Genomic DNA, 14,307 nt, shown 5'->3' with positions numbered 1-14,307 from the left:
AAACATACTGTTATATCATTAACTGCTGCACATTTCCTTATATGAAAATATTACAGTCAGACCTCACCCCTTGGGACCCATACCATATGCATATCTTTCAAAATAGTGCATTTAGAGAGGTGTGCATTTATAGAGGTTAAATAATTAGAGATCATATAAGCTCAGGACCGGACCAGAGGGTGCATTTAGATAGAGTATACATAGTGGGTGCAATTATGAAGAGTGCAATTATAGAGGTCTTGCTGTATCTATTATATTAACAGTTAATATTAATTTTTTAATATTATCAAAGAAATTAAAGAAATTAAACATAAAGTACGCCTATAATAGTAATCTTTTGTATTCATTTTGCTAAAATTAGTTTTTGAGAACTAAAAATATTTCAAAAATTTCAACATACTTTTCATTGAGATCGGCGATTTTATTATATTTGGTGCATAAATATAAAAGTATAAAAGTATACATTACGAAATGTTTGATATTTGATAGATTTAACACAGATAATGAAATTGACCAAAGACCTAGAACCTGTCACAAAGGCTGATCACATGGAGCTTGCAAAATAATATTAATAATTTTATCCCTATTGTGACTACCCTGATGGAACATTGAGTAACGACAAACTCAACAAAGGGCTTCCATTATTCAAAAATTCCATATGATTGATTACTGGTCAAACTAATGATTTTTTTAGTTCAAAGAAATCTACTAATTAATTAACTGTAAATCTGTAATTAATTCACAATTGTTAATTTTGAAAAACCATTTTGGGTTCTTAAAAAAGAATGAACTCTAACCAATGAAAGAAAAATTCTATTAAAAAATATAAGAATTGAATTGGGATTTTTCAATTATGATTGCGAAAAAAAAACGTATTTCAATCTTTTTTCCTATTTCGGTTAACGAACCACACAAATTTGAATCACATGAAAACTTGCCTGCATATGACAACAAATGAGGTGCCTAATTTTAGATTAACTCAAAAACAGAAAAAAAACAATGAGATAAGACATGCATAAAGATTATCTTTATTCGTGACCATCATACATTCAAAAATTCTACAATAAATAAAACATTCATTCCTTTTTTTTTCCTCTCATTTTAAAAAGTTTAATATAAGCAGAAAATTATTATATTTTATTTTTTCTTCCTTCCTTCCTTCCTTCCTTTCTTATTTAATTTTTTAAATATAATAACTGTTTTTTTTAGTGATGTATAATAATCTTCCAAATTCATATCCTCGACATCAAATAAGCGTTAGTGGCTCTCTTTCTGAAAATATTACTTTGAATGAATCCTCGCTTACAAATGATAGATTATTCAATCCCCCTATACCGAGTTCATCTTTAAAAGTTCCTTTAAGTGATGATATTATAAATGAGCTTTTAAGTGGTGACCTTATTAGCAATCCTAAAAGCCTCCTGAAACTAAACAAGTTGGCTTCAGAACAACCAAATCAATGGACTGTTAGAAGTTTAGTTAGAGCCCTTGAAAAGCTTTGCGATACAAAGTGTTATACATACACTTCTAATGATACGGCTATCATACTAGAATTACACCTTCGGACTTTTGCTTCTGTATTAGAAGCCTTCATACAAAGCCCAGCCGTGCTAGGCCGAGAATTACGTGAAAAGCTTTATAAACAGTTGGTTGAATTCAATAATATCCATAATAACATATCAACTGTTATGGAACAAGGATTAAATAAGACTTGGAGAGGAACATTACGAAATTTAAATGTACCCGATGTTGAATTGCAAACTAGTGGAATAAAAAGAAATTATAATATTGATTTTCTCTTAATTCATTTAAGGGATACATTACACAGCCTAAGTGATGATGAAACAAGATTTCGAGAAGGTACTTAAAATAGAAAATTAGTTTATATATAAATATTATAAAAAATTTTGATTTTAAATTAATTTTTTTTTTTTTTTTGTAATTTATAATTAGGATGGCGAAGGTTTAAAGACTTCTTTAAGGGAATTTTAGGTAATTAAAATAATAATAATAACAACAATAATAATAATAAGATAATATGTGACCGATTTTAATGACAAATTCTTTTTGTGTATTTATTTAGGTATGGCACCTGCCGTGCTTACACCCATCCCCGCTGATAGTGCAAGTATATTAACTTCATGGAATAAGATGAGAGATGCATTTGGATTTAAAGTTCCAGTTTCAAGTTGGTATAAAGACTGGCGCCTCCTCCTGATGCTGCAACAAACACTTGATTCCTCATATCAAGAAGCTGGAAATCATAACCTTAAAAAATTCGGCGAAAGAATGATTTTGGAATTCCTCTGGTTCCATATAAAAAAAATCATTTCCGAACTCACTCCTTCAAAAGATGATGATTTTGAATTTTCAAAAATCCTGAACAATAAAAAAAGGTTGTTTGCGGAACTTTATGGAATGGAACCCCTATCCTACCCCCATACGTTTTGGTTTGGAATTCTTGATCTAGCAGAAAGTGTCTGCGCATCTTCCACGAGATCAATTACGCTCTCTTTATGTTATTATTTGGCATTGGAAAGTTTAAATCATGCACCAAATACTTTTGTGAGATTCAAAGCCATTGAAATCTTATTGAGTTTGCAACATCGTCGAAAGGATTGGTTTGTTGTAGTTGATGCAGATCTTAAAGAGTGTGGTAATAAATTTCAAGATCAAAAGAAATCAAAATTTTTTGGTTTAGTAGATGGTGTGAAATATAAGCTTGTCTCAAGGGAAAAGCTTATGAAATCTTGTGGAATCTCTAATAACCTTGATGATGATTTTCCAGCCTTTACAACTACCGATATTGATCGGTCGGGTCCTTCAATATTATCACTATTGGCTCAGGAAATGCTTTGTCCAGTTATGCTCCAAATAACTGATCAATTTTATGGTCTAAGTTGTGGTCATGTCATTTCGAAGGGCGCTTTCAATATTTACAAATCTTATCGATCCCGAAAAGGAAAAAATTTGATTTGTTCTATTTGTAGGACAGTTATCAATGAAGAATCGTTAACGTTGCTCCCTCAAACTTCAACTTTAAACGCACTATCTGATAAATTTGTTGCGGCAGGGCTCCTGTCGCAGACAAATATTTCTGAATATGAAATATCGAATCCCGATACCATAATGTCTGACGATATTAAAAAATCAAAGTCCCTAAATGATAAATCTCAAAATGAAACAAATGAAACAACGAAAAAAGTTACAGAGCAACTTATTACCCCCACTAATCCACCAGATCCTTTGATAATCGCGAGGGAATGTTTTAAACAAAACCCCCAGAACCCCCAAAAGGCATTACTAATATTGGATAAAACGTTGCAAAACAACGAAAAAGCTCCTCTGGCTTATTTAGAACGTGCAAAAATTTATACCCATTTGCGGAGATATGGTGAAGCTTTGTATGATGTTAACAATTCCCTTTCCCTCCAAAGTCTTCAAGATGATGATGATAATATAGAGGCATATAAACTTCGTTCTCGTCTTCATTTTCATATGAAAAACTACGAACAAGCTTTACAGGACATTACAATCGTTCTCAATAGGATTGAGAGCTATAAAATTGATGAAGATTATACATATGCTTCATCTGATCTTGAAGCATATGAACTCAGAGGAAACATTTTTATGAAGATTGGATCCTTCACAGAAGCGATAGCGGATTTCACTATCGTCGTGGAAAATGATAAATTTAACGTTATGGTGTTGACGAACAGAGGTTCGCTATTTAGAGAGATTCGTAAATATAGGGAATCTCTGGAAGATTTGACGAAGGCGATCCAACTTAATCCAAGTTTCCCGTTCGCCAAATTGCAACGCGGATCTGTATATTGTAAACTTAATAAGTTTGCTGAATCATTAAAAGATTTGGAAGACGTGTTGAATAGTACAACAGCAAATGATGATGATAAATTATTTGCAACAGCCGAAAGGGGAGAGTTATACTGTAGACAAAATATGCTTTATGAAGCATTAATTGATTTGGAGTATGTATTGGCACAAAACCCACACCATGATTTTGCTAGGTCTAGAAGAGGATACGTATTCTTCAAGCTGAAGAAATACGATTCAGCTCTAGTAGAACTGAATGAGGCTCTCAGGTTGAATAAAACTAACTATTACGGTTTAACATACCGTGGAATGGTCCATTTTAAACTTGGGGACTACCAAAATAGTTTAAAAGATTTAAATTTAGTCTTGGATCGTTATCCTAATAATTCTGTTGCAACCCGTCAACGGGGTATTGCGTACCTCAGAATGGGCAAATTTGAGGAAGGGTTGATGGATTTTGATAGGTTGATAAATCTGGATGCGAAAGATATTGATGCTCTTTGTTATAGGTCAGAAATTTTTTATGAACTCGGAAGGTATAAAGACTGTATCGAGGATTGCAACACAATCTTACAGTATGATTCATCAAATTTGATTGCTCTAAGAATCAGAGGAATGGTGCTGCGAAAGTTCCATCAAAATAACAAATCACTTCTTGATTTGGACAAAGTGCTTTTACAGCAACCTACAAATGAGGTTGCTCTTTTAGAAAGAGCCGCCGTTTATGCAGCATTACGCCAATATCCTAGTTCTTTAGCCGATTGTGAGAAAATATTGTATTTAAAGCCGCGACAAAGTATTCAATATTTTCAGGAGATAACAAAAGTTTACGGAGAATTAAGTGAAGCCATTGGAGTGGATGAAATTTTCATTCATTTGGAACGGGTTCTTCAGGATTCGCCAAATAATGCATATGTATTGACAACCAGAGCATATATATATTTGCTTCAATGGGAATGTGATAAGGCGATTAAGGACCTAAATATCTCTCTTATAAACCAACCAAATTTTGTTCCTACATTATATCAAAGATCTATAATATACCGCATTACCCAGGACTATGGTAATGCACTAAAAGATTTAGAAAAAATTTTAGAAGTTGAGCCCGGTAATAGCCTCGCGCTGACCGAGAGAAACGAAATACAAAGTATGAAAGATTTTGATCGAAATCTTTCACTGCAAAATTATCATGAGCAAACTCTAGAAAACCAAGTCTCTCGTCGATCATCGCAAACTTCCGTTACTTCTAGTAACAGATCTAACAGATCTAGCATCAAAAATTACCAATAGTACACGATATCAACATAATTCTTAAAATCGGACTTTTTTTTTTTACTTTTTTTTATATATAATATATACAATTAAAAATGGAATACAATACAATTTCCTATTTTTTTTTTTCTTTCCTCCTTTTGTAGTTTATATAACTTTCTTATAAATATTATTATTATTTTTTTTTATTCAATTAATTTTGTAACATACACCTTTTATTGTACAGTATAATACTTTTTAATTTTTATAAAATATAATTTGTTCTAGACGAACACATTTTTTTCTGGTAAGTAAATATATATACTTATCTAAATAAAAACGAAATAAAACAGAGATTTTATTTTATTACATTTACTGCCAAAAATTTGGACTACCTACATATTGTTCTGCTGTTGTGAACTTTGTTATTATTGTTAGCCTTTTGACGCTCACAATCATACAATCATGTGCCTGAGTTTTTAACGATTTGTTCATTGCGTGATGGTATTAGATTGAAAAATATGTATATGTATCTAATCTTAATAAGTCATTGTATATATCTTGGTTTATATTAAGTCATGATTTGTTTAGATTTTGGACTTTGGAGTGCATTATCAAACATTCGAACATGTGCGGTTTTAGTTTACTTCCATGCAAAGCTAGCGTGTTTCCCAAAAGAAAAGACAATGCCGATGGTTTGGTATATTGGAAAATAAAAAAGGTATTTATTGACTTGGTTTTCCCAATAAAACAATTCAGATTGAGCGCAATTATTTCACGGTATAATACAAATTTATTATAAAAATTTCGCCCAGTACCTTAGTTGCGATTTTGATTCTTAGTTAGGCATTAATAAATTAATCATGCAGACATTTTAGTAAGTGATGAATTAAATAGTATTCTATGTATATATTTCAATATGAAAAAAAGGTATATTATTGATATAGTAGATAAATAAATTCATTTTAATATAAATACTATGCATTTTTTTTTTCAAAAACTTTTTAAACATGATATATACAATAGGTAGACATATGTAGGCACATCCTTTTTTATAGTCGATAAAATTTTTAGATAAAATTAATTTATAAAAATTATTAAAAATATCAAAATTATTTTATTAAATAAAATTATTTTATTAACATAAAAAAACACAATGAAACTAGCAGGATCATTCTCTATATTATCAAAATAAATTAATTTTTAAAGCAATTTAATCATTTTAACCATAAAGTTATAAAAAAAAATATTAAAAAATTATCTAAACCACTTCTGTATTGGTCAAAAAATTTTTTTAGAAAAAATAATTTACAAACGAATTCAACTTTATAGATTTATAAATAAAAATAATAATATAAAATGTTTATACAGATCAATCAGATATAGTTTATAAATTAATCATAAAGTTAAAATATTGAAAGATATCTAAAAAATTTTATAAAGTTAAAATATTAAAAAATATCTAAAAAATTTAAAAAATTTTTAGAAAAATAATTGCAAACTAGACCAATTCATATTTTAATAAAATAATATAAAATATTTATAGATTATAATTCTATATTAGATATCAAATCAATCAGATATAGTTTATAAATTAACTATAAAGTTAAAATAAAATTATCTAAAAATTTTAGAAAATAATTACAAATTCAACTTTATAAATCTATATTTTAATAAAATAATAAAAATATTTACAAAATTCTATATCAGATATTTGATCAATTAATATATACTAGTTTAATAAAAAATCAATATTAATAAAAAAAATTAAGTTATAATTATTAAAATTAATATTTTTTTTTTAAAAAAAAATAATATTTGCAACTATTTAAACAAATATTTATAATAAGAATAATATATATTAAAATATTTAATTTTAATTTTTTTTTTTGATAAAAATATTAATGAACCAATAATATATTTGGATATTTATTATAAAATTTAATTAATAATTCTTTTATCTAAAATGCCTGTAAACTGGAGCAATGCAGTAACAGAATACTTAATTAGGTATAGGAGGTAAAAAAATAATGAAAAATAATAAAATTTTTTAAATTTTTTTTATAAAATTTATTTATAAATAATTTTTTTAAAAAAATGTAATTTATATTTAATATATATTTAAAGAAATTAAATAATTTTTTAAAAATCTATTTTCAAAAAAATTGCAAACATTAATTTCTTTATATAAAATAAATTTAACATTAATAAAAAGGTCTACTGTAAACAAAAAAATCGATTAGGATGTGATAGATTACATAAATAATTTAATAAAAGTAATACACAAATCAAGTTAAACTGTGTCAAATTTCAAGTTGAGTTGAGATATAAAAAAAAAACTATTAATTATTAATAAAAATACAATATATTAAAAACTAGAAATTACAAATAGTTATAAAAAGTAAAAATTATTAAAAAACAAATTAATAATAATAATAATAAAATTTAATCTGATATTGTAAAAATTATTAGAAAAATCTTTTTATTTAAAAATATATCATTTATATAAATTTTTTTTATTTAAATTTAATAATTTTTTTGTTTTTATACTTTATATAAAAAGAAAAAAAAATCAAATAATGACTTTTATTTCTTCTTATTAAAATACTTTTTATTTTTATATATTTTTTAAAAAATATTATTAAAATGCAATGTTTTTTTATTTTTATAATTAATTTTTTCTTTATAATTTTAAGTATAATAAATAAAACTAATAATATAATATTAATTAATAACAAATTAATATTAAAAAAAATTCAATAATAAGATGTATATAAAAATATATATAATTTTATAAATTTATAATATTAAAAAAAAATAAATTTAAAAAATAGAAATTAGTATAAAATCTAAATAAATTATTTATAATATTAATAATAACAAATATTTATAATACAATTATATTATATAATATAATAACTAAAAATTTTTTATAATATAAATATAATATTTTATATTTTTAATATACATTTAATATAATTTATTAATAAATTCAATTACATTCATTAATCACCTATTTGATTAATAAATATATATTTTAAAATATATATTTATTTTAAATAAAATAATAATTTTAAAAATTATTTCTAAAAACTTAATTAATTTATATTTTTAAAAATTTTATTGAAATATAATAATTAAATGATAAATACAAAAAATGATATTTGCCATATAATATTTAATTATTATAAGTCTTAATCTTTTACTTTACATAATATATAAAATTTTATATTATAATATTATATATATTAATACTTTCTTTACTCTTCTTATTCTTTAAAATATTATATAATAAATGTTATTATATAATTTTAATATATTTTAAATAAAAAGTTCAAATTATATTTAAAAAAAATTTCTAAATATTTTCAAATTTTTTTTTTATATATATTTTTAAGTTTATTTTTATTTTTTTAAAAATTATAAATAATAATTACAAATCTAGATATGAAACTAGAACTTTGGTTAAAATTAAAAAAGATATAAATAATATAAATAAAAAAATCACAAATTTTATTTAAACTATATTTTTTAATTAATTAAATTTTTATTAAATTCTCATTATTTTTATATTAACTATATATTATATTTTATATAAAATAATATATAACTTTTTAATTTATAATAAAAATAAATCAAATAAATTATTTTAATTATAAATTATTTTATATAGTATTTAGTATTATAAATGATATTTTAATAAATATATAGTTATACTTTAATAATATAAAAAACTATATATAAATATAATATTATATTAAAATTTTTATAAATTTAAAATAGTATTTTTATTAATTAAATTTTTAAAATTTATAAATTTTTTTTACAAATTAAAGTTATAATATATTGACTTTTATTAAAATAAATTTAAAAAATTTTAAAAAAAAATCAATAATGAATTTACTGTTAAATTAAAAAATTATATATATATATTAATAAAATTAATATTAATAAAATTTATAGGATTTTTAAAAAGTAAAAATATGTAAAAGATCTATTTACTAATAAGATTAATAGATTATTATATATTTATATATATTGTAAATAAAATAAAATATAGAAAAATTAGTTTTTTTTTTATTTAATAATCAGTTAGATAAAACTGGTTTAACTATAATTTGAAATTAAACTGATACTAGGCAGTTTAAATATTTTAAATCATGGTTTGTCAAATTGTAATTTAAACCATAGTTTAAGTCAATTTTAATCTTTATATAAAGTAAAATTATTATTAAATAAAAATTATTAAATTAACAATATTTTAAGTAAAAAATTTTATAAAATTAACAACTGTGATTTGTATTGCAGTTTGTACTAAACAATAAATTACAGTCAGCTCAATTTATTATTTAAACTGCCAGTTTATGGACTGAACCAAACTGATATCATCTTTAATTAAAAGTTAAATATTAATTTAAAAGGAAATTAAAGTTAAAATAGTTTGAATTACATTATATTATAACATAATAACAATTATAAAATAATATAAAATTTCAAATTATAACTATAATTTTATTAATATAAAATTACAAATATAAACACATCTTTTTAGATTTATCTTATTTATTTTATTAAATATGTCTATTCAGTATAAATGCAATGATTTAAAAAATATATGTTTAGAAAAAATTGGAAAACTAGGAGTACTTTAAAAAATACATTTGAAATAATGGAGGAATAAAATAATTATATTATGAAATTAGAAAAAATTTAGAACATCAGATAGAACATCAAGGAAATAAAACAATGGTATGCAAAGAATATTAAAAAATCTAATTAATAAATACTAAAATAACAGAAAATTTTTCATTTATATTTAATCATTAATTTAATGTTTAATTTTATCAATTATATTAAAAATGTAACACTAAAATATAATATAATAAATTGAAAGTTTCTTCAAATCTTCTATTAATTCCATTACTAGTAATAATTAAAATAAACAAATGGTTAAAACTTTATGTAAAAATAGTATAGTTAATAACTTAATATTAATGCCATTTATATGATTTTACTACAATTCAATTCATCTTGATTAAAATATGCTAAAATATTTTCTAAATATTTTATTTGACATTCAATTTAACCATTTTAACTTTAAGGGGCTAAAGTATTCATTTCAACCATTTTGGAGTTAACTAACTTTGGTTTAAAATACCAAAGTGATGTTTATCAAGAATTGTAATAGATATTATCATATAATATGATTAGGTTGATAAATTGAACATGCTATGATAATAATACAGTAATATAAATGATATCTAAGAAGGTCATACAAAAAGAGCTGCTTATGTATTACGTCAACGAATATGGTAAAATTAATTACCGCTAGGTTGAAAAGATTATATAGAAAACATGTAGCGTACGGTGAGCTATGTATGTACGTATAGTTGGGGTGGTCAGTTAACTAAGTAAATCAAAACTATATATGGCTATTTAACTTTTATCATAGTTAAATTTTTTTGATCAAAAATTTGATCAACATTATATTATATAAATTCACATATAAAGTTAGTTCATCTTTTTTTAGATGCCCAGATCGAACAACAACTTCTTTCTCAATTATTTTGGTAAAAATTAGTTTTTATGAATTATACCTACAAAGTTACGAAGCATTTTTTTGCAATAACTAGTAAATTTTTCTAGTATTTTAGATTTAAAATCTCATCTATACATCAAAGTTTACTTTTCCTACCAAATAGCAGGTATTTTTATATTAAATGTAAAAAATAGCTTTGTAACTTTGTTTACCAGGTCGTATTGATGATTTTTATATAATTTGTTTCTCAAGATACAAAACAGTTAGAGCTGTGCATGCATCTAATTTAATGATAAAATGGGGATATATAAATCATATAAACGCTGATTTCAACTAAAAAAAGCAAATGAAATACATATAAAAAAACTATCAGTGAAGAATCGTCTGCTGTCAATGAGGAGATGTCTATTTATGAAGAATTACCTACCAATGAAGAGGAGGCTACCAATAAAGAAGTATCAAATCCACAATGAACACATTTAATTTCAACAATACAACAATTACCTGAGAAAGATATACCTCCAGCAAGAAATCTTATTTCCATTATGCGATATCCAAAAGGACCAAATAAAGGAAGCATAATTTCACCATATTTGCAACAAAAAGCATGTGATTATCTTGATCAGAGTTTTTATAAACATCACTCTACTCATCAATTTTTAAAAGACTCTAATTCAAAACTAGAAAAGAGAAATAAAAAACTTAATCAAAAAAATCAAGCACTTATTAAACGAACTCAGTCACTTGGAGCAAAAGCTCAACACCTCTAAAGTCAGAAATCAAAACATATTGCTGAAATCCGTTCACTAGTTCGACATTCAAATCAGATTACTAATGCAGAATTTCAAAAAAAAGTCAAATCCCTTTTTAAAATAAATAACCGAGAATATACATCAAACACAATTTGGCTTGCAACAAGTATTTTGGAAGTAGGTCAAACATCATTACGCTCTACTGTTGAATATATGAGACTAATTTATGAGTTTTTAATGGGTGAATCCATTGCTATTAGTTAAGAAAATCTAGTCACGATACTGCATCAAGATATCTCTTGAAATACATTTTAATGAACAAATTCGTCAAGTCGCAAGTGCATCAGTATTTGGAATAATGGTGGATGAATCAACACGTGGACAAACAAAGAATTTCGTTCTTTGTTATCAATTCTGGAATGAAAAGGATCAATCACCTGTTGCAATACTTGCCCAACTACAACATATTCCAAAATGCAATGCTGATACTGTTTCAGAAACTGTAATAAAGAATATTCAAGAGTGTGGATTGGAATTCAAAAAATGTGTATTATGGGTTACTGACAATACGGCATATATGTCAGGAGAAAAAAAAGGCGCAGTTGTTCTTTATAATAAAAAACAAGCTTGAATTCATTACGAATTGGATGTGGACTTCATATCATCCAAATTATAATGAATCACTTTGAGCAATTTGCATTTGGAAAACTTGCCAGTAATACTGGATTTTCAAGACAACCACATCCTTATAATTTACTTTATTTGGCTTGGAAGTTGCATGATGGTTATGATTCAAGTGATAAAGACAAGCCACTCAATATAAATTCTCAAATAATCAAAGATCTTTATGATAGTTTATTAGGATTTCATTATAACCAATATCAGTTACCACTTTGATCACGCTGGAATTATGAATTATGGACAGCAAAACAATATCTAGATCGGCATATAGCACATACTGAATTTGCCAATTGGTTTATTGGAGAAATTGAACGCAATAATACACCAAAATCATATCTTAATGATTGGTATCTTTTTCGATTTTGGCTTCTTGATTCAAAACTAAATATCCAAATTAGATGCTTAGTGAAATTTGCTGAACATTTTTATGAGCCATTAATGCAATTCATAGTTGGAAAAGATAACACTTTATGAATTTATCAAAATGGTCAATTGGTTACTTTACCTGCTGGTCGGCGTGCCCATGAAATGCCAGATAAAGTTTATGAATGGCGTAAATTTCTTCAAAATCTTGTTGAGAATTTTGAAATGTTTTTTGCTGATGAGCTATCAGGAGCAGTGGATGCCTTATCTAGTGAAGAATTTGGTGTATTCTTTGATAATTTAGAAAAAGGAATTAACAAAGCATTAGAGCATTTTGAAAAATGGTTTTTATCTTGGCTTCATCTGCCATTGGTTATTTGTCATCTTGGTGGGGATAATGGTAAATCCTTTGCTTCTAGTTTTCATCATGTGGTTTTAGAAAAACCTTGGATTAAACCACCAACAGATTTAGAGCTGTGGTATGCAGAAGAACTAGAAAATGATTTAAAAAATGGAATAACCAATGACTTTGGTTTAAATGAATTGCTGTTAGAAAATAGTAATTTTCTCAGAGAGTTTGAACAATTCTGTATTGATGAAAAATCATTTATTTACAATTTTCCAGATTTATATGATTTTGTTAAGACTCGGATTTATTTTATTATAATTCACCAACAGCAGGTAGAAGGTCTTTTTAACAAATTAGACTTAAAACCACATCCAAACATGACACTATCATTAAAGCAATCAAAACTTCAATTATCCTCAAATAAAATTGCTAAAGAAAATTATTCAGATGGATTAAACGAAATAAGAGCAAAGAGAAATGCAACAAAGAAAATTCCCCTTCAAGAAATTCAATTACAACAATTTGGATCTGGGATTGCTTCAGAACTTTTCAATAAATTATTATGTTAACATTACTGTTACAAATGTTTTTAATTTTATTGCATTGATAATATAATATTACTGCTTAGATATTTATTTAGTATATTATTGCTACAATTTACGATAAAGATACCTTAATTATTACATAATCAAGGATCGACATTTTTGTTTCACAAAAAAATTCGATAATAAGTTTTTATATGGTACCACATATAGTTTTGATTTACTTAGTTGACTGACCACCCCAACGTATAGTGGTCAATGTATGGCAACGTCCGGTATACATCACCTACAGTATACACCACCCCACCCTACAGTATGGTAAAAATGACCATACATACCGTACGTTGATCACTATACAGACATACATAGGCCTCTATACATGACATGTTTCCGTCGTACCCGGTTGAAAATGCACCAATTTCTAAGGGAACGTAAATAATAAAATACGTTTACCGGAACACCCAATAAAATGTCCCTAAAAAAATTAGTTTATTTCACGACGAATGTTTTATTCGAAATTAATTTGTTTTATTGTATTTTAATTTTTATTGTTTTTATTAATTTTTATTCGATTCAGATTAATTTTCTTGATTGAAAAAAAAAATAAAATAAAAATTATCGATGACTATGACGAACGAATGATGTAAAGCAAAGCCTCTAAAAAAAGGAATATGCCTTCTTTTGATGCTATGTTTCGTTATACTAGCAACGGTTATGGGCTGATCTTTACAATTGCACTTAATTTGCGCGTACGTTAGCGCACAACCGCATTTACCGTGATATTCATACAATAATATTTTTCTTTTCAATTGTTTTTTTTATCTCAAGACTCATTAGAGAAGGGTGATTACGATTATACCTGGTTTTTTTTTTTAAAGTCATTCGTTAACATGTTGGGCTGTGCAACACGAGGCTTAAATTGCTTATTTAGTTTATTTAGTCAATTTCAGATCACAAAATTTGTTTATACTAAGCCTTTTTTTATACTTTTTCTCA

At 25.1% G+C, this 14,307-nt stretch overlaps 5 protein-coding genes across 5 annotated transcripts; all 5 read left to right on the top strand.

The window, feature by feature from the left end:
• Positions 1–1,211: 1,211 nt before the first annotated feature.
• OCT59_018388 (uncharacterized protein) lies at positions 1,212–5,124 on the top strand (the record flags this gene model as incomplete). The annotated part of the gene is made up of 3 exons (XM_025333590.2): positions 1,212–1,860; positions 1,954–1,992; positions 2,084–5,124. 3 exons carry the CDS (start codon positions 1,212–1,214, stop codon positions 5,122–5,124), a joined length of 3,729 nt encoding a protein of 1,242 aa, XP_025178490.1.
• Positions 5,125–11,169: 6,045 nt separating this feature from the next.
• OCT59_018387 (uncharacterized protein) lies at positions 11,170–11,394 on the top strand (the record flags this gene model as incomplete). The annotated part of the gene is made up of 1 exon (XM_066148745.1): positions 11,170–11,394. One exon carries the CDS (start codon positions 11,170–11,172, stop codon positions 11,392–11,394), a length of 225 nt encoding a protein of 74 aa, XP_066004642.1.
• Positions 11,395–11,734: 340 nt separating this feature from the next.
• OCT59_018386 (uncharacterized protein) lies at positions 11,735–12,007 on the top strand (the record flags this gene model as incomplete). The annotated part of the gene is made up of 1 exon (XM_066148744.1): positions 11,735–12,007. The coding sequence occupies one exon, from the start codon at positions 11,735–11,737 to the stop codon at positions 12,005–12,007; it is 273 nt and encodes a 90-aa protein (XP_066004641.1).
• A 44-nt stretch (positions 12,008–12,051) lies between these two features.
• On the top strand, positions 12,052–12,273 carry OCT59_018385 (uncharacterized protein; the record flags this gene model as incomplete). The annotated part of the gene is made up of 1 exon (XM_066148743.1): positions 12,052–12,273. One exon carries the CDS (start codon positions 12,052–12,054, stop codon positions 12,271–12,273), a length of 222 nt encoding a protein of 73 aa, XP_066004640.1.
• A 312-nt stretch (positions 12,274–12,585) lies between these two features.
• OCT59_018384 (uncharacterized protein) lies at positions 12,586–13,338 on the top strand (the record flags this gene model as incomplete). Its single annotated transcript, XM_025326003.1, has 1 exon — positions 12,586–13,338. One exon carries the CDS (start codon positions 12,586–12,588, stop codon positions 13,336–13,338), a length of 753 nt encoding a protein of 250 aa, XP_025178489.1.
• Between the last annotated feature and the right edge of the window lie 969 nt (positions 13,339–14,307).

Source organism: Rhizophagus irregularis, chromosome 27, assembly GCF_026210795.1.
Source record: "Rhizophagus irregularis chromosome 27, complete sequence".
NCBI lineage: Eukaryota > Fungi > Glomeromycota > Glomeromycetes > Glomerales > Glomeraceae > Rhizophagus > Rhizophagus irregularis.
Note: the sequence above shows the minus strand (reverse complement) of the source record. Positions and strands in the feature narration are given on the sequence as shown.